This window comes from Sorex fumeus, unplaced genomic scaffold (genome assembly GCF_029834395.1).
Source record: "Sorex fumeus unplaced genomic scaffold, SorFum_2.1 ptg000128l, whole genome shotgun sequence".
NCBI classification, from domain to species: domain Eukaryota; kingdom Metazoa; phylum Chordata; class Mammalia; order Eulipotyphla; family Soricidae; genus Sorex; species Sorex fumeus.
The window spans coordinates 13,298,141-13,319,269 of record NW_026606185.1 but is presented as its reverse complement, the minus strand read 5'-3'; the positions used below and the strand labels follow the sequence as shown (position 1 = coordinate 13,319,269).

General features: G+C 43.8%; 1 protein-coding gene across 2 annotated transcripts in view; it reads left to right on the top strand.

The window, feature by feature from the left end:
- GNAL (G protein subunit alpha L) overlaps positions 1-21,129 on the top strand; it is a 150,441-nt gene that overhangs the window by 88,857 nt on the left and 40,455 nt on the right. For both annotated transcript variants that reach the window (XM_056137860.1, XM_056137861.1), the window contains exon 5: positions 19,987-20,084. In XM_056137860.1, the coding sequence (XP_055993835.1) occupies positions 19,987-20,084 (98 nt within the window). The remainder of the gene's footprint in view (positions 1-19,986; positions 20,085-21,129) is intronic.

Here is a 21,129-nt window from a genome sequence, read left to right as displayed (position 1 = left end):
AATATAGAAAAAGACTTTTCAACTCAACAAGTGAAAGATCAACAGTTCAACTTCAAAAAGAATAAAGAACTTGAAAAGACTTTTCTCCCAAGATATGATAGGCAAATGAGAAGAAGTTCAGTATCAATAATCATCAGGAAAATTCAAATTAGCCACATAATGAAAGACCACTTCAGAGTTACAAAAGTTGTTTCATATATATAGCACTGTCCTCCCATTGTTCATCAATTTTCTCAAGCAGGCAACAGAAATGTCTCCATTGTGAGACAGATTAAATCACAAATCATGTCTCCATTGTGAGACTTGTTACTGTTTTTGGCATACAGAATACCAAATATTGGGTAGTTTGTCAGGCTTTGCTGTGCAGGCAGAATACTCTCGGTAGCTTGCTGGGCTCTCTGAGAGGGGCAGAGGAATCGAACCCAGATTGGTTACAAGTAAGGCAAATGCCCTACCCGCTATGCTATCGCCCTTTATATATATATATATATATATATATATATATGCATATATATTACTGAAAATAACATGTATGAATGAGGAGAAGAAACTGGAACCCTCAAATACTGTTGGGAAAGTATAAAGTGGTATAGCCACTGTGGAAAACAATTTGGCCATTTATCCATTTATCCCCTCCCCACCCCCCCCCCCCCTATCGTGTAATCCCATCAACAGGCCAAGACCCAGCTCCCAGAAGCCCGTGGCCGCTATTATCTCATTCTTACTTTGGACAACCTGGCAGGCTACCGAATGTAACCTGCCCACACGGCAGAGTCTGGCAAACTCCCCGTGGTGTACTCAATATGCCAAATACCAGTAACAATGATGGGTCTTGTTCTCCTAACCCTGAAAGAGCCTTGAATATGCACTTTTTAAAATCTCAGGGCTAGGGCAAAGGAGATATTACTGGTGCCTGCTCAGGCAATAGACGAACAACAGGATGAGCGTGATCATGATAGTAATCCAAAGGTTAAACTTAAAATTACTACATAACTCTGACATTTTCCAATAATTAAAGGCAAAAAAATCAGATAGCTCTCTGTAAACAAATGTTGACAGCAGCATTATGCATAATAGTTGGGTACGAACGATACAAATTCCCATCAACAAATGAATAGATAAGCAGAATGTGGGGTGTGTGTGTGTGTGTGTGTGTGTGTGTGTGTGTGTGTGTAATACTGTAGAAGAAATAAAGTTATTCTACATGCTGCAATATGGATGAAACTTGAAAACATTATACTGAGTATGCTGAGTCAAAAAAGCCAAACTTATCATATGATTCAAGTTCTATGAAATAATGCAGGATAGGCAAATTCATAGAAACAAATTGTAGAAGCAAATTAGTGCTACCTGGGCCTGGAGCAATGAGGAGAGAATAAAAACTGATTTCCTAATGATCACAGGGTTTTCTTATAAACTTGTTTTTTAAACAAATTTATTGGAAGTAATATTCATGGAAGGTTCAGTGGCAAAAAGTACTTGTCTTGCAAGCGTGAGGCCAGAGTTGGATTCCTGATATCTCCTACATGTGCCATGTACCAGCATAGTCCCTGCAGCTCCCTGCATGCACTTCACAAACCAGGGTCTCAGCAGAGCATTTGCTCTCTGATGCATAGCCGTGTGTGTATGTGTGTGTGTGTGTGTGTGAGGCCCCAAGCTCATGTATGAGCACCACAGTCAAGTGTGTGACTCCCAGTGAGCCCCATGCCCAGGAAAGCACACAAAGCACCACAATCAGCCGTGCCACCTTCGGCAATCCCCACAACCAAGTGTATGTGTCCCCTCAGCTATAGCAACAACAAAGGAAAGAGAAGAGAGAAACATTCTGGAACACAGAGGTATTGTTTATACAAAATGGTGAATGTACTAATGCCTCAGAATGACCCACTTTTCAGTGACTCATTTTGTATTAGATGAATTTCACTTCAATTCTTTAAAAACGTAAAGACATATATAAGTTCCTAACAATGTCAGTGCCCATCCTCAAGAGACAATAGCTTCCATGCCAGAAAGAGAGTCCAGCAGGTATGGTGTTTACCTCACATGCACCTGACCCTGGCTCAATATCCTGAGCCCTGCCAGGAGTAACCCTGAGCACAGCCAGAAAGAAACAGCTTTCTTAAAATTTGTTTTATGGAAGGTAGATTAAATCACAATCAAGGAAACATTTTTGCCAGCTATCAATCATGTTAAACAGCAGATTTAAGGTTGGTTACAGAAGGGCCTGGTTACATAAAGGATCAGGGATAGAGTTCAAGAGGCAAAGCATATTCCTAGCATGTGTTCGGCCCTGAATTCGAACCTCCCCACCCCAGCGGTGGTCCCTATACAATATAAATTCTCTTAGGAAAAAAATTAAGTTGAGCTTTTGGAAAAAAAAAACTTTTTCCTGTAGGCAGATAGTTCCTTGAAGACGCATAATAGCGCTTAGGTCTTGGTCTGTGAGTCTGAGCTGTGTCACAGAGCCGGAAGACAGCAGGACCCTCCTCCCCCCATTCCCCAACAGGCCTCTGGCTCTCAGAGGCATGTAGGGCCGAGAGGAATGGCGTCCGCTGAAGGTCTAGATTTCAGCAGGGTGTTGAGGATCTCATCAGATTCCAATGAGCAGGCAAACAGTGTTCTCTAAGGAGCAGCGGCCCTCCCTGGGGATTAGGGCTAAAACCCTTCTCGTTTCATCAGCCCTGGTAGAATGGAGGACCCAACAGTGAGGTGCATCAAAGCTGGGCTCAGCTCAGAGGCAGCAAGTTCCACGCCTTCCTCCACCCCACATCCCCCCTACACACACACTGCCCCCCAAAAATATTGCATACTTGGAAAAAAGGGACCATTTCATTCTGTCAGGTTTAAATGACTCTGCGCAGACATGCCCTTTGCTGGAGATGAGCAGAATAAGCAGGAGGCCAGCGGAAGTGACCCCTCTGTGCCAGAGGGTGTGTGTTTACTGGAGGACTTTCTGGGTAGATCACACAGAGCAATACTGGGGGCCCAGGGGCATGGATAGGTCTGGGGATGTGCCCGGGCATGTGCCTGGGTTTGCAATGCAAATTGTGTACTCCTATTACCTGAGCCACATTCCCAGATCAGGACTTTTTCATTTTAATACAAAAAGGTATTGTGAGGGCCAGAGACAGTGCAGACAGTAAAACACTTGCCTTTCTTGCAGCTGACCCTATTTCCATACTTTGTACAGCATGTGCTTCCTTATACTGCCAGGGGGGCGCTGCTGAGCACAGAGCACAGAGCCTAGCACCATGGTGTGTGATGCAAAGAAATGAAAAGGGGGTGGTGGGCGGGGGGGGGGGGGCCTCGGAAGGCAAAAGAGAGTAAAAGTTATTATGAAAAGAAAAAAAATAGACCCTAAAACCAGGCATGTAACTCAGTGATAAAGCACTATCTCACATTTCTGAGGTCCTAGGTTCCAAGCCCAGCTCTGCAAAAAAGATAATCCTTCCCTCATCTCATACCCCAGAGACACACACCACAAGCCTTTGGTGGTCTCAGGAGCCTGTGGCAAGCAGAACTCCTGTTGACTAAATTTGGACCTTTAGTGTAGTAATTCATTTAAGCTTGCTTTGTCAAAGTTTTAGAATCAGTTTTCCTTTTGTAAAGGTGCCTCTATGACCTGAGTTTTAATGACTTCATGGTATTCATCATGTGATTATCCCATTACTCACATAACAAAATCTCTATTCTATACACCAGTTTTTTTTACTATTGTTCACATTACTACAGAAACTTGTCTCTTTTTTTTTTTAACAACTCTTAGATTTCAACCCTCCCCTCCCCTTACTATAAGTTCCTGATAGAACTGCTTAGAGAGACCAGAACATTTTGTAAAGCCTTCATCTTGCTTTTAAAAGCACTTACCTTGCTTGTTTGTACCAATCTAATTTAAACAGTTTAAATGCTAGAAACAAAGGTTTTTTTTTTTTTCTGGCTGCTATATTTTCCCAAACTTCTTGATTTCTGAGTCATTGTCACCGTCCTCCCATTGTTCATCAATCTGCTCGAGCGGGCCCAGTATCATCTCCATGGTGAGACTTCTTGTTACTGTGCTTCGCATATTGAATACATCACGGGTAGCTTGCCAGGCTTTACAGTGCAGGCGAGATACTCTCGGTATTCCTCCTTTAAAGAAGAAAAAATAATTTATTAAATCACCCTGATTTTAATACAGTTATTCTTGACTGAGTTTTAGCTACACAATGTCCTAGCACCAATCCCTTCACTAACCCATAGGACATTTTACCCGCCTCTCTCCCCCTCTCTCCTGTCACGCCGCCTTGGTTGCAGTGCTAGACTGAACTGCACACTTTGGTTGTGATGCTTGCACACTCTCGGTTGAGCTGTGGCAGAGCTCACCCCTATGTTGTAGCACTGAGACTCACAAATGGTGGTGCTTTTAGGAGGGCCAAGAGCCTATGGGATGGTGCCAGGCATCCAGCTAACAGCCTCAGGCCTGCAAGGCACGCAGGCCTTGTGCCTCTGAGCCACAACCCCCCACCTTGCAGAGCTCTTTTGGACAAAGACACAAATTTCTTACTGAATTTAAGAAAGACTCTGTGGTTTTGGCAAACAGATCCACACTGAGGTCAAACATACAAGACTCCAGTGTTTGGAGACTAATCAAGTGTCACTGCATTGGACTGAAGAGAGAAAAAGAGTGAGTTGGCTATGAAGTACAAAGTCACCATTATGATCTAGATAAGAAACTTGAATTTTCTACAAGAACTAAAACCCAACGGGTCCTTTAGAACTGATGTAATGAGCAAATTCATACCTTCAGCAGAAACCATGTGAAACATATTTATGGTAACCAATCCTTGGTTAGTGTTACATTCTCTGAACTAAGTCTCTGGAGCCTTTGGAATGAACAAGAACACGTGGCTGTGCTTCCTCTCCCACCGGTTCCTATTGAACAAACTAAAGCTTGTGCTTCCTGGAAGCAAAGCTCAAAGTAGGGGCCAGAGCAATAGCACAGCAGGGAGGGCATTCGCCTTCTCTGTGGCTGACCCAAGTTTGGTTCCCATCCCTCCATATGGTTCCCTCAAGCACCTCAAGTAATGAACCCTGAGTGAAGAGCCAGGATTAAGACCTGAGCCCCTCCAGGTGTGGCCCCCAAACAAAAAGAAACAAAATAGAGTAGGATGGAATGCATCTCCACTGGCCTGACCCTACCTGGTGATTCTTTCTCCTTTGTGTGGCCGAAGAGGTGAACATTTCAGTGTTCTCCAGCATTCTCGACTTTCTAATAAAGGCCAGATGCTAATTCAGTTCTGCAAAGATATATGAGTTATATTTCTGTTTACAACATGGATATATTAATGGTTTTTCTGACTTCTGTCACATTCAGAATTCAATATTTTAATGCACCGTTCAATGTATGTTGAGTTTTAAAGATGTTAAATCCCTCTGAGGGTTGCAGACATGTTCTCTCTTATTTTTCAATATTTCTATCATAAAAATAGGATGTTTGGAATCATACAGGGGTTGCTGAATCATAAGCAAAAAGCGCCTAAGTTGTTTAACAAATTTTAAATGAGCTTACCTCTAACAACATCTTTAGAAATTACACCTCCAGCTAATGAGCCCCCAGGCCCCATGCCTGCTTCCCCAAGCACAGAGGCAATTCACGCCTCTGAGACTGTGTTTTTGGAAGACCTGTCATCTTTCCAGCCCGAGAGCACAGCCAGTGCTTTGCTCTGCATGCTGTGGCATCACATCATTTGAAGGTCTTGTGACATTTTTCCATTGTGCTGTCTTCAACACTTGTGCTGTTATTCTACAGCGAAAGGGGTTCCCTGGCTTCCCCATGACACATAGAGATAGAGAGGTACCTGCAGCCCCTTGTGGTCACCTGTAGTCAATGTGTATTCACCACTTGCCCACTGTGGGGATGACGACCAGTGAAAGGAGAGATTTAAAGCTTGGCAGTGATTCTGCAGGTGAACCTGCTTACCACACATCCCTGTTCTTCCTGCAGACTCTGTACACACACACCCCTTAGTAACCGCATGCGTTCGCTCGCTCTCTCTCTCTTGCTTGCTCTCTTTCTCTCACCTCCTTCCCTATCTTTCCTTCTCCTCCTTTTCCTTTGACACTTACTGTATGTGTCTGCTTCCCTCTCCGCCTTTTCCTTTTCCATTTTCATATATCTCTGCTTCTACAAGCCACAAAACTCAGAACTCGGTATCTTTTCTTTAAAAAAAAAAAAGCCGTGATTTAATTTAAAAAAATTTTTTTTAAATTTCACTAGGATAAAAGATTGGTTGTACAATGGCAGGCCAGTATTAGAAAGTCATATTAGCACCATTAAGAAAATATTGAAAGAAATTATACATAAGCTAAAAACATTGTCCACAGTAAGACAAAGTAATATAAATTACTAAGCTTAAAGCACTGAGAATACTTATAAGAAACAAAATTTGTCATCAATCTGGGTTAAACTTATTACTGCACATAGTACATTGGCTCAAGTTACTGTAGGGATCTCACAGGCATCAAACAAGCAATAGCTGTCAATTGTTTGTATTTTTTTTTTTTACTTTTTATTTGGGTCACACCCGGTGATGCTCAGAGGTTACTCCTGGCTCTGCACTCAGCAGTTACTCCTGGCAGTGCCCAGGGGACCATATGGGATGCTGGGCTTTGAACCCGGGTCGGCCACATGCAAGGCAAACGCCCTACCCACTGTGCTATCGCTCCAGCCCCAATAGCTGTCAATTTTTATTTCTTTTTATTTTATTAGGGGCTGGAGCGATAGCACAGCGGGTAGGGCGTTCACCTTACAAGCGGCAAACATGGCCGACCCGAGTTCAATTCCTCCGCCCCTCTCGGAGAGCCCAGCAAGCTTCCGAGAGTATTCGATATGCCAGACACAGTAACAACAAAACTCTCCAATGGAGACGTTACTGGGCCCGCTCGAGCAAATCGACGATCAACGGGAGGGCCTTTACCTTTACCTTTACCTTAATATTTATTAGTAAAACACCATGAAGTACAGTTGTAGACTTACAAATTTTTGTGTTTGGGTTTCAGTTATACAATGATCGAGTACCCATCCTCCACCAGTGCCCATTCTCCACCACCACTGATCCCAGTATCCCTCCCACCCACCCCCCACCCCCCCATCCCACCCTGTCTCTGTGGCAGGGCATTCCCTTTTGTTCTCTCTCTCCCAAAGGGTGCTGTGGTTTGCAAAAGAGGCATTGAGTGGCAATCATGTTCAGTCTATAGTCTACTTTCAGCATGCATCTCCCATCCTGGGAGGATCCTCCCAATACCCTTTATTTGGTGCTCCCTTCTCTATCAGAACTCACTATCTTTTCAAGGTTTACTTCGTGCTCTGCACTCAGGGATCACTCCTGGCACCATATGCGTAGGGGACCATATGTGATGCCAGGGATCAAACCTGACATCAGTTGTTTGCAAATCAAGTGCCTTCCTACTCATTCAAGGAGCAAAGACAGGACAAACATGTCATTAAAAATCAAAAGGCAAAACTCATAGCAGACACAGACCTGGTTCCCATCAAGTCAGAGTTACTGGCATGTATATTAACTGGAACATATATAAGAAAGGAAAGAATAAGGATAAGGAAAGAGGGGTTCTGGGTCCCAGGGATGGTTTTGTCCCATCAGGACCCCAGATCTAGAGTGTGATCCTGGAGCACCCCCTTTGGGGTCCCTAACACAAGAGCAAGTATACAGCCCTTAGGCATGGAAATAGCAATGAAGGGAAGGAACTGTGAAGAGGTTGGGAGGGAGTTACATTTTTTAAAAAAGAAAAAGAGGGACCCAGAGAAATAAGCGCTGAAGCATACATGTTGCATGCATAAACCCCTGTATTTGACCCAAGCTCCACCATTTTGGTACCAGCGGCTCCCAAAACCACAGAGTTGTTTGGAAAGTGACATCATCACTGACCTCTGTGCCTAGTATTGCCAGAAGAGAGTCTCCTGCATTTTGTTTGGAAGACTCTACCACCACCTGTAGACTGTAGATTCTGAGGGAACTGACCCTGTAGGAGGTTCAGGCTACAGGAACGCTCTTGGCTGGCCTGTGGGAGCATCTTCCTGCCACCAGACTCTATTTTAGCTCCTCAGTGGAAACCGTGAGCCCAACTAGGAGGGAGTGGGTTGTGATCCAGATGGGGAGATTAGGAGTTAGGCCCAAGCAGGTGGGAGAAGTTCAACCCTGATTCCATGGACTGGAGAGATTGTACAGCGGGTAGGGCACTCGCCTTGCATGCAGCTGACCTGGATTTGATCCTTGGCACGCCATAGGTCCCCTGGATCCACCAGGAGCAATCTTTCAGCACAGAACCAGGAACAAGCCCTGAATTCCACCCTTCATGGTGGCCCCCAAGCAAAAACAAATTGACTGTGATTCCATGCAGAGCACAGTTATGCTGATGGATTCAGTGTGGCTACAGAGGCCTCAGGCTGGCTTCATGGTTTGGTAGAGCTCTGGAAGGCCAGAGTGGGCAGCTCTGAGAGGCAAGGGTGGCGAGTTCAGCTTGTTTGGAGGAATAGAGTGCTAGTCGTCTTGAGTTTGAGCAGCTTCCTAGGTTGCAGGGAGTAGAGCACCCCCCACCATTGGGAAGCAGAAGCTCTTCTGTGTCAGGGATTTGGAGGTGCCGCCCAATACCCCAGGAACAGGTCTCACACGCAGCTGCTGTATGATCCTCAACTGCTCAAAGCTGTGGCCGTGTGCTTCCCGGTTTCTCTGACAGTTTCCATGTGGCAGGAAGCGACCCAGTTTGATGGGTTTCAGACAAAGCACACAGGAACAATATTTTGGCTTTCTGTCCTTTGTCAGCTGCCTTCTATACCACACTATGTCCATAACCATTTGCCAAAAAAAAATTCCCTTTGATTGATATTTTTAGTTATGTTAACAAGAAAGTAGAAAAATAAACTGATAACATGCTTTGGTTTGTTTTTGAGTCACACCAGTTGTGTTCAGGGCTTACTCCTAGTCCTGGGCTCAGGGATCACTCCTGGCAGTGCTTGGGGTGGGGGCGAGGGGCACATGTGATCCCAGGAATCAAGCCCAGCTCAGCCAGGACGCAGCATGGCCAGGAGGCCGATACCTACCATGTTGGGTGCTACCCATTAGACAGAGACCAAGAATCAATCACTGAATGAATAGCCTAGAGATTATTAACTCTTGCACTTCCTGGCTTTGCTTTTTTAAAATTTTGTTTGCTCTCACTGTGACCTTAAAAATCTTATCCATTCCCAGCCATCTGTGAATAATTTGCTGAATGAATTGATTGATGGCATGAGTCTTGCTTTGGTTGAGTCCATGGTGAAGAGAATGGGAGAAAGAATCATTCTCCCTTCCCAAACACGTCTCCCTCCAAGCACCCATTTGGTCGCTCAACTTCATAAAGGAGGGAAAGTCCAGTCTTGTCTTCTTCTCTGTCACCTCCTCCTCTGCCATAGCGTGCCCCAAAGTGGCTGTGCTTGAGCATCAGAGGAAAGGTGCCAGGTCCGGGAAGCTGCACCCTTAGACCATCTCAGAGACTCACTGGCTGATCTGAAACTGCCAGGCATCCCAAGGAGGTCAGTCAAGTCTTCAACTGAAATCTAAAATATACCCAAAAGCAAATCTGATGGCCTATCCAATAATATCTTCAAGACTCTTCACCCCCATTGGACTGAATAACTAGAAGTTTATTAAGTTATTAAGTGATTGAGATGAGTTAGCCATGATGAAGCAGAAATTGGAACAAGTCATTGTTGTAAATTAGTTCCAGGCATCTCTCATGGGAAAAAAAAATAGAGATCTGCTCCTAGGTCTATAGATAAACCCAAAAATTTTCTTGGAAGAAATAACAGTTACAGCACCATTACTCCTAATAGCCACAAAATGAAAATAACCCATATAAATGATGAATGAAAAAATTAATATGGGAGATCTTTTCAGTGGAATATTAAGTAGCAATGAAAATAAATGAAGCACTGATTCCTGCTACAGCATACCTAAACCTTGAAAATACGTCAAAGAAGCTAAACACGAGGATATTTATATGACTCCCTTTACAGGACATGTCCAGAGTAGACAAAAATCACAGAAAAGGCAAGCAGATTAACAATGTCAAAGAAAGGGGGAGTGCAGAAGAAGTGACCACCATTCGGCAGGGGATTCTCCTTTGGAGATGATGAAACTGAACAACTCTACAAATCGACCCAGCAGCCTTAAACTGCACGCTTGAGTAGGAGTTTTAGTTTGGGTGGGTTGGGGGGAAGGGAGAAGTGTTTGTTGTTGTTGTTGTTTCTTTAGTTTGGGGGGCACACCTTGCAGGGCTTAGGCAATCTGTGCTCAGGGATCATTCCTGATAGCATTCAAGGGATCACATATGGTGCTAGGGATGGAGTCAGGGTCAGCCACATGCAAGGCAAGTGCCTTAACCTCTGTACTATCTCTCCAGCCTGAAGTGTACCCTAAATAGGTGGGTTTTCTGGTGTGTTGGTTGTATCTTGATACAGTTACGATCATGATCATGATCATCCTGTTGTTCGTCGATTACCTCAAGCAGGCACCAGTAACGTCTCCTTCGTCCTTGCCCTGAGATTTTAAAAAGTGCCATATTCAAGGCTCTTTCAGGGTTAGGAGAATGAGACACATTTTTACTGGTATTTGGCATGTTGGGTACGCCACAGGGAGTTTGCCAGACTCTGTTGTGTGGGCAGGTTACATTCGGTAGCCTGCCAGGTTGTCCAAAGCATGAATGAGATCATAAGATGTCGCACGGCTGCAAATGCGGCCGCGCACTTCTAGGAGCTGGGTTTTATAGTCTCTGGGTCTTGGCCGTTGATGGGATTACACAGCGTGGGGGGGGGGGGGGGGGTGCGGGCAGTTGGTGGGTGTGACCCCTGCCTACTGGAAGATGGAGGATCTGGGTGGAGGATGATCAGCCCCGATCCGAGCAGGCTTGGAGATCTCAGCCCCGGGACCCACATGCCTTTGTTCCTCTGCCAGTACCTTCATGCATGTGGAGAGTGGTCTCAGCATGGTTGTGGCTGGTTCTGGAGGTCTTCAGCTGCTGGGGCGCTGCTTGGGGCGGGGAGGGAAACTCAACCCACCCCCCTCCAAGGGGCCCCAGTGAGGACAGCCAGGCATGGGGCAGTTACATATGCAATAAAAAAGGAAGGGGGGGAAATAGGAAACAAAACCAGAGTTGCTCGCAAATCTTTTCTATCTGCATTGAAGTTTGAATTAGCTGATACCTCCAAAATATTTGAGGTGCTGAGTTTCTTTTTAGCTTTTCACTTCTCAGGAAAAGGCATCCACCGTTCTGGGGACGTAAAGTACGGGACTGAACTTTTTCAAGTCAAAAACCCCAAGCATGATTGTGTTCCTCCCCCACTAGCTTCCCACAGCTAATTTTAGGGTGTTGGGCATGTGGGTAGCTGCTGGTTATTAGGAGCAGATGGTGGGTCCCAGCACCTCTCTCTGGGCTTCCCTCATCTTCCACACCCCCCCCCCACCCTCAGCTGCTTGAAGAGGTGAGTGCTGGTCTCAGTGCAGGATCACTGGCCCATGTCAAAGCACTTGGAGGCTCAGTGTCAGCACACAACAGCAGACACACTTCCACAGGCTCAGCTGACACGCTTCTATCTGCATCTCCTGGAGAGGTGCCTAGGGTTCCTGTTTAGAAGTCCCTCACCCACTTCCTTCACATCACACCCACGGCACAATGCTTCGTCCTGGTAGAAGGTATAATGTAGACGTTTCTAGAATCAGGTTCTCAGATCTTCACGCTTGTATTACCTCACCATAGATTTCTTGACATGTTGGGATCTGGCAAGCTTTGGCAGATTTGACCAAAGCTACATTGCCATGCACCTGATATCTTGCTGTGTGTTCAGAGCTGAAGCGCCTTCCACACCCTCACCCCTGCCACCCTTCACATTCCTGCTCATCTCGCCCTGACAGACCAGAGAGACCCCCCTCCCTGGTGTCACCCCTTCCTGCTGTCTGTGCTCTCTCCAGCAGCCCCTTTATCTCATCCTTTCTTCTCCTTGTGGCCCTCTTCACCCACCTACCTGCACCTGTGCTGGGTGCCAGAGTCAGTATCTGCCCTGCAGAGCTACCATTGCCCCCTGGAGGGCTGGGGGCTAACAAAGCCTCCGTGTCAGGGAGCCCCTGGCCAGGATTTGAACCCAGGCATTCAGAAACCTAACTGCCCACGGCACAGATATTGCCTATGGTTTCTCACTAGGCACCTTCCCTGTGTCTCACACGAATAGTTTGCCAAAGAGCCAGGTATCCAGTTCAGCTGCCCTCATCAGTGAGACTCAGCAAACCACACTCACAGGCGTCTGCTTCAGATCCTGTCTTGTTTTCCCGAAGACATCTGCTGCCTCCATTTTGCCTCTGCACACATGGCGCAGAGGATTCAGGGTGACTAAGAAGACCAAGAATACCTTCAAGTGTTATGTAACCTCAGCTTGATGTTACCAGAGTTTGTGTGTGTGTGTGTGTGTGTGTGTGTGTGTGTGTGTGTGTGTCAGATCACTTGATAGAACCTTGTCTAGAAGCAAAGATTAAAATCGTGATTCTGTGAGTCTTTTATCCCCTATGAAAATACCTAATTATTTTATTTCTGTTCCCACACAAATAAGTCTCTCCTGTGTGTCTCTGCTGGTTTGCTCCAAGTGCACATTTTCCTCAGTGCATCAGGATTTTATAGAACCTGCGGCAAAGGAGTGGGAGTGTTGTGAGGGGAAAACTAAAAGCTGAAAATCTAGTTTTATGGGGGGAAAATACTTGAGGCAGATCATATGTTCCCATAACCATAGTTAGATTATCATTATTGTTTTAGAAATGGAAAAGAAGATTCCCTGGGTAAACTGTATTGCGTCTTAAAACATTTTTTTTCCAACCTAGTGTCAGGGCAGCAAAATGCATGCCCTGGCTCCTGTAGGCACTAAGAAGTCCCTGACTCAGTTTCCCTGTCTTCAGGTCTGTAGGGAATTCTGATTCTGCCCCTGGACAGATGGGGTGGGGTGGGGGGAAGAGTGGCCAGAGATCTTTGAGTAATGGTTTCTTTATGCTGCTACTCAGGAAATGATGGTTAGCTACTACTGCACTACTAAGAACTGAAATTAGCAAGGTTACAAGACAAGCATACCCATGGCGTATTGGATATGCCAAATACAGTAACAAGTCTCACAATGTTACTGGGCCCACTCAAGCAAATCGATGAACAACGGGAGGACAGTGACAGTGATCACTATCACTATCACCTCGTTGTTATCACTATCCCTCGAGAGGGATGGAGGCTTTTGGGGCAGCCTCTAATCACCTTTACAGGTGTTCCCAGTCAGGCATATAGGCGGGCAGGATACTCTCAGTAGCTTGCTGGGTTCTCTGAGAGTGAGAATTAGACAATAAGAGGAGATATATATATATATATATATATATATATATATATATATCAGAGAGCCCAGCAAGCTACCGAGAGTATCCCGCCTGCACAGGCAGAGCCTGACAAGCTCCCTGTGGCATATTCAATATGCCAAAAAGAGTAATGATAACAGGTCTCATTCCCCTGACCCTGAAAGAGCCTCCAATCATTGGGAAAGACGAGTGAGGAGAGGCTACTAAAATCAGGGCTGGGAGGAATAGAGACGTTACTGGCGCCCACGCGAGTAAATCAACCAACAACGGGATGACAGTAATACAGTGATCTTACTATTTATTTATTTATTTATTTATTGGTTTTTGGGCCATACCTGGTAGTGTTCAGGGCTTACTTTTAACTCTGTGCTCAGAGATAACTCTGTGCCTCAGGGGACTATATGTGGTGCCAGGGTGTGAGCCTGTGTTAGCCAAGTGCAAAGTAAGTACCCTATTTGCTGCACCATTGCTCTAGCCCTTCCTCTTATTTTTAAAAAATTCAATAGAAAGACATGCACCCAGTTTTTCAAGTAGGCAAAATATTTGAACAGACACTTCAAAAATAAGATATGCAAACAGCCAAAAATCACATGACGATGCCCCATGGTACCATGTACCATGAAGACATGGTAAAACTGCAATAAAATACCACTATTCAGTTATTACTAGAATCACAATTAAAATCAAGGATTGAGGACATGGAAAAATTAGAACCCTCAAGCTTTGCTCTTGGCCATTTAAAAACAGATTTGCCACTTTGAAAAACAATCTAGCAAAAAAAATTTTTTTTATTTTGCTTTTTGGGTCACACCTGGCGATGCACAGGGGTTACTCCTGGCTCTGCACTCAGGAATTAGCCCTGGCGGTGCTCAGGGGACCATATGGGATGCTGGGAATTGAACCCGGGTCGGCCGCATACAAGGCAAATGCCCTACCCACTGTGCTATCGCTCCAGCCCCTAGCAAAAAATTTTAAGGTAAACATTTACTTACCATCTAACCTAGTAATTCCTCTTCTCTAGGTATCAGCCCAAGAGAACGGAAAACCAAACTCTTTACACACAAATGTTCCTCGAAACAATATTCCTAACAGTAAAATACTGAAAATACCCCCAATACCATCATCTGGTAAATGAATAAACAAACTGTGCTGTATCTTTACAATGAAATAGAACATAGCAGTCATTGTGTGTGTGTGTGTGTGTGTGTGTGTGTGTGTGTACGTGTGTGGGTGTGGGTGAGAGAGAGAGAGAGAAAGAAGAGTAAATCTAATAAGTCTGCAAAGCATGAACTCTACCACTGAGCTACATTTCCTACCCCAGAACTCAGTAGTGATTCTTTTTAAAGAACAAACCACTAACAAATATAACAAAATATTGTTATTTTCCTGTGAATCATTGAAATCACATGATAAGTGAAGAAGTCAGACACAAGATCATATCATTTCATTTGTAAGTAATTTCTAGGGGGAAAAATACTCTAAACATAGAAATACATTAAAATCTATCGAGACAGGGGCAAAGCGTGGCTCCAGAGGGTATTTGTAAAACTTGATTGTGTTGGAGTTTATATGACTGTAAAATTGGGTGGACTTTATGGTAAATAAAATACACATCCAAAATCTTTTCAAAATGTTTTCTGAGGATAGCTCAAGTAAGCTGTTCTAAGGGGGTGGGGGGGGGGGGAACTTAGTGAGAGCAATGTGTGTTGTAAATTTGTGTTTGTCCTCACTGTTCGCCCAGGACCTGGAGCAATAGCACAGCGGGTAGGGCGTTTGCTTTGCACGTGGATGACCCAGGTTCGATTCTTCCACCCCTCTTGGAGAGCCAGGCAAGCTACCAAGAGTATCCTGCCCGCGTGGCAGAGCCTGGCAAGCTCCCTGTGGCATATTCGATATGCCAAAAATAGTAACAAGTCTCAAAATGGAGATGTTACTGGTGCCTGCTCGAGCAAAGCGAAGAATAACAGTTGGACAGTGCTACAGTGCTCGCCCAGGACCAATAACAAACTGAGTAGAGAACTGAAACTAACTGAGCTCAGCATGCATCTGATTCAGATTTGACCACTTCCTAGTCCAGGAAGCTTGAACAAGCCAAGTGTCCTGAATTGTTTTCCTTTTTGTCCTCTGTAAAGGAGAAGGAAATTCCTTATATGGCAGATTTGTTTGAAATTCAAATGATACCTTGACCATGAGACTCTTAGAAAGGTTTCTGGAACCTTCCAGGCACTCAATAAATGCCAATTGACCTTTCTGATATTTGATTCTTTGTTGAGAAGTTGCCCCTGCCGCTCTCACTTCACACAGAAGGAAAGACAGAGGCCTGGGAATTGCTAATCGTTTTTAATTTGTGTTATTAGCACAATTTGGGGAGGGGGGGAATTAAGCTCCTAAATGGAACTTTAGGCAGACTATATTAAATTAGACTTTAGGATAGGCAGAAGTTATAAATAACAAAATTACACTGTTACCAGGCATGACAGATACCACCGATTTTCAACTTGATAACCATCAAATAACTGGGGGGAAAATAAAAGAAATGACAGAACATATTAGATCGTTTTGTTATCTGGGAGATAAAATTGAGTGGGTGTATTTTAAATGAATCTGACTGAAACTCGAGCTTTATGAAATGAGATTTAAATGACTACGGACCTGAAAATGCCTATTTCTACTGTCCATTTGATTATGGTGGTGAACATTATTCACCATGTTCCTATAAAAAGTTACATTATTTATTTATGCTTCATCTTGTTCCAGAAAAGATCTATCATTGCTCACATAGTTATGCATTAATAGAATAACTGAAACTATGCACCCACAAACCAGGACTGAGCCCAAAGCCTCATTTTTTTTTTTGTTTTGTTTATTTTGTTTTTGTTTTTTGAACTACTCCTAGTAATTCTCAGGGCTTACCCCTGACTTGTGCTCAGGGATCACTCCTGGTGAGTTCAAGAGACCATATAGGGTACCAGGGATTGAACCCAGATCATCTGCGTGCAAGGCAAAAACCTTACCCACTGTACTATCTCTCCAGCCCCCAAAATGTTATTTCTAAGCATGCATGAAGTCAATTCAGTAATGCAACAAATAGTTCACAGAATCCATAAGGTTACCATTTTTAAAAATAATGTTTTAAAAGCAGTTGCTTTTAAAAACAAAGTACAAAAACAAGTACAAAAACAAAAATCCTGACATTAAAATTGGAAATAGTTTTCATAAGTCACCCTAGAAAAAATACTGTACAATTAGATAAAGAGTAACTATGTGTTGTTGTTTTTTGGTGTTTGGGGGCCACACCTAGTGATGCTCAGAGCTTACTCCTGACTCTGCTCTCAGGGATCACTCTGTAAAATTTTCGTACTCAAACTACGGTGTTTTCTTCAGCCTTAGGACAGGGCACTGCATGTGTAAATGGTACTTCATGAGTTGTGTGTGTGATGTGTGTGTGTGTATGTCTGTGTGTGTAGCTGGAAAACATTAATTTCAAGAGATAAGAAATGAGATTTTGAATCTTATTTCAAAAATAAAAAGTTGGTGACAGGTGTCAGTATATAATCAAAAAGTCATTTTATTGCATGATCAGAGAAATCATTCAAATTAAAGGCAAAAATGTACTGTTATTCCTCTGAGAATTCTTTCTGTTTTGAGTATTTTTTATGTGTCAAGGGGGTTTATAGTAGTAACAGAAAGAAAATAGTATGAGAGGGAGTGGAGGAATTAGGTATTAATACTTTTTGTTTTAGTTTTAATTTAAAAATCAAGATTCTGTCATTAAAATAGAAGATATGAGTCAGCAGGTGGGGAGCTTGCCTTCAAGCAGCTAACCTGGGTTCAGTCCCAGGCCATCCACAAACCCATCAGGACTGATCCCTAAACACAGAGCGAGGAGCTCCGAGTATAGCCAAGTGTGGACCCCCACAAAATAAAGGAGGTTTAAATTTTATATGATCATATTTATCTTTTATAACATAACTCAAGGCCCCTTGTATAAAAATAAATTATATTAATTTCACTTGCTAAATATATAGTTATTCTCAAGTTCAGTAATAAACGTTAGAATTGTTACTTAGTAATCATTTTATGCTCTCAATTTCTATATAACAGTATTATTTTTATTTAGTATTATTCATCAGAGTTACTAATGAAGACATGCTCAGATTATTCCTCGTGATTATTTTGCAGTTGTTTCAGCAAATGTGTGAGAACTCAAGCCTGGCTCTGGACAAAATTTTGGTTATAGCTAAAGAAGTTTCACTGACTACTGAAGAGTTAATGACTTGACAGAATCATTTTTTGGTTTCTGTATTTTCAGCTAAGATGGTAGCACTATGGTTATGACTTCTTTCCTTTTTCACCTTTATCCTTCAAAATTAGAGTTGCCATAAAATCATTCAAGAGATTCATTGCAAACTAATAAACGTTGGGGAAAGCATGAGGTTTACATGAAAGTAAATCAACCACTTGTTGATCCATGTAACCCTGGGTAACAGGTCCCTTGGGCTGATTTTCTCTACTTTTGTGAGTTTCAAGTTTTTCCTGATAGACTGCAGAAGAAGCAACAGTAGCAGCAGTCCTGAAATGTTCCCTGATGTTCTTCCAATCCTTTTTATGTCCGGAATGGAGATCTCCCAGCGAACATTCCCAGTAATCTTTGGCCCAACCGCACCTGCAAATCAGTCTTGGTCAGTGCACTGCTCCTTGGGCCCAGTAGTGCGAGGAACCATCAGGGCAACAGGCAGTGCTCAGGGGCTCTCTCATCCACACCCAGAGATGCTGAGGGGATGGTGTTGTGATGGACCTTGCACCCTAACCCCGGTAGAATCCCTATTCTGAACATGAAGGGAGCTGGACTGATAGCACAGCGGGTAGGGCATTTGTCTTGCATGTGGCCAACCCGAGTTCGATTCCCAGCATCCCATATGGTCCCCCGAGCATCACCAGGAGTAATTCCTTAGTGTATGAGCCAGGAGTAACCCCTGAGCATTGCCAGGGGTCACCCAAAAAGCTAAAAAAAAAGTGAACATGAAGATTCCAGGAGACCTCACTATGTCCTCATGCAACATCTTTGCTTACCAACAGAAAGCTGAAGCCCATAGGGATGCTTGGTACCCTTTGATTTCTTTGCAGTTATTGTAAAATTGCAACATCCACATTCATTTGCTGCTGTTACCAACATGTCCCCCAGAGAGCATATACTTCACCAGCACTTCTGTAATTCTGTTTTATTGTTTGCTTTTTTGGGTGACACCCGGTGATGCTCAGGGGTTCCTCCTGGCTCTGCACTCAGGAGTTATTCCTGGCAGTGCTCAGGGAACTATATGGGATGCCGGGGATTGAACCCACGTTGGCCACATGCAAGGCAAATGATCTATCCTCTGTACTATCACTCCAGTCCCAATTTTATTTTTTAAAAACATGATTTTACTATTTGTTAAAGACACTGATGAAGACTTTGTTTGAGGGACCAGGTGAAGAGAGAGGTAGAACTAAGGCTGGAGAGGACCGGAACAGAGTTATTACTCTCTCCTAAGACTTGATAACATATGAGAGGGTTTCTCTTTGATGGGTGTATGTCCAGTGGAGGGGGTGTCCTTCATATGGCTCTTGGAATCTTTTGTTAGGGGGTCATGGGTGTTGTTTTTTTGTTTGTTTTGGGGGGGGGTTGTTTGTTTTTGTTTTGTTTTGTTTTTGCTTTTTGGGTCATGCCCAGCAATGCACAGGGGTTATTCCTGGCTCTGCACTCAAGAATTACTCCTGGCGGTAGCTCAGGAGATAATATCAGATGCTGGAAATCGAACCCAGGTCAGCTGCATGCAAGGCAAACGCCCTACCCACTGTGCTATAGCTCCAGCCCTAGGGGGTCATGGCTTTGATTACACCTGGTGATGCTAAATTGTTCCTCCCAACACAGTGATACAGATGAATCTCAGACACGGTTGGGGAGCCATACAGTGCTGAGGAGAGAATCCAGCCTTGCTAGAAAAGCATGTTCTCCAGCTATCTCCCTGGTCAGGAATTTTTTTTTAAAGAAAACCCTACAAAATCTCCACTCATAGGAGCAGCATCAGAGGATTCTAGAAGGAAATCAGGACCCATGAAAACAAGATTAAAACCTCAGAAGTTAAGAGACCTGAATACGATTCAAGGAGCAGAGCTCACGCCTAGCACTAAATGCCGCCCACCCTTTGCTGCTCCCATCACCCCCCCCCCACCCCGCGTCATCACTGAGAGCAGTCCTGGGGAGCCCAGGCATCACAGAGTATAACTCCAAGGGGCCGGGGGAAATGTCTTTTAGGGGCCAAGAGATAGAAAAGCACTTAAAGCACGTGCGTTGTATGTAGCTGATCCAGGTTCAATCCCCAGCATCCCATATGGTCCCCCGAGCACTGCCAAAAGTAATTCCTGAGAGCAGAGCCAGGACTAAGTCCTGAGCACCACCAGGTGTGGCCTCAAAATAAAAACAAAAAACAAACAAAACTCTTGTGCTACCTGGATATTTACAGAAGGAATCATTCTACTGTTTGAAAGGTTATAGAGCATGTGCTTTCTTATTTGCAACTGTTTTTGATTTTAGGAATTCTTTGATCATGTGAAGAAACTTTGGGATGATGAAGGCGTGAAGGCATGCTTTGAGAGATCAAACGAATACCAGCTGATTGACTGCGCACAATAGTAAGTCCTCCAACCTTGCCAGACCTCTTGAAAGACAGAGTTGCAGCCAAAGTTGTGCCAGGAACAAATCATTTCTCACTACAGACATCAGCTTTAAAATAACATGCTTTGTAGGTGGAAAATTGGAAATTTAATACGATACATATTTTCAATAAACAGCCAGAACAGGACTATTCATTTTATTCTGGCCACTGTTTTCAGTTTTATTTTTTCTTTCTATAGAGTTAAGCGCATTTTTATGTTTTTAATCCACTTAGATATTTGCTATTATATTTCAATTTTGGAGCAAGGAACCCCAAATTAGGTATCAGCATTTGAAATCAAGTCCAAGCTATCAGAGAAACTCATTTATAGCCATTAGAAGTAAAGTAGGAGACAGGAAAGTAGGTGATAATTGGTCTGAGTAAATATTTAATGAAAGAATATGTTGAAAAAGTAAATGGCTCATTGTTTTTTCCCTGAAACACTCATTTTCAGCTCCTTTTCATTAGCTTCATTCTCTTACCATTTGAGAGCCCCAGGAAAATGGTAATCAAGAAGTTCTAGGTATATTCACTATTTGGGTAACAAAAACTGTGTTTTGCCTCTGTGGGCAGTAAGAAATGAGTGCTTTCACATTAAAGTCTGCAAACTCTAAAAATTGATTCCAGTAGAATTGCCATAACCATCAAATCTGGGAATTCACAATGTTTGAAAGGAATTAATGGAGCTCCCCTGTGAGTAGTGATTTTGAGAAATTGAAGGTGGTGCAGTCACTCCCCCCCTTTCGTTGCTTGTGGTGGCTAGACTGTTGGTTGATGGCAAGAGCTAGAGGGCAAGGGGGGGGGGGGGGGCAGTGGGGGATGCTTCAAGCCCTGACAGGAAGCACTTTGTTGTGGATAGGTAATGCGAGAGTAACATTAGCAGTCTGGTCTCATGGGCTGTGGGAGCCAGCCCTTTCACATGCCAAAGGCCATGCCATGGAACTTGGGTTTTCTCCCAGAAGCAGCGAATGGCCCATAACTTGAAAAATAAGATGACCAGGATCGCTCCAGCTGGTGTGTAG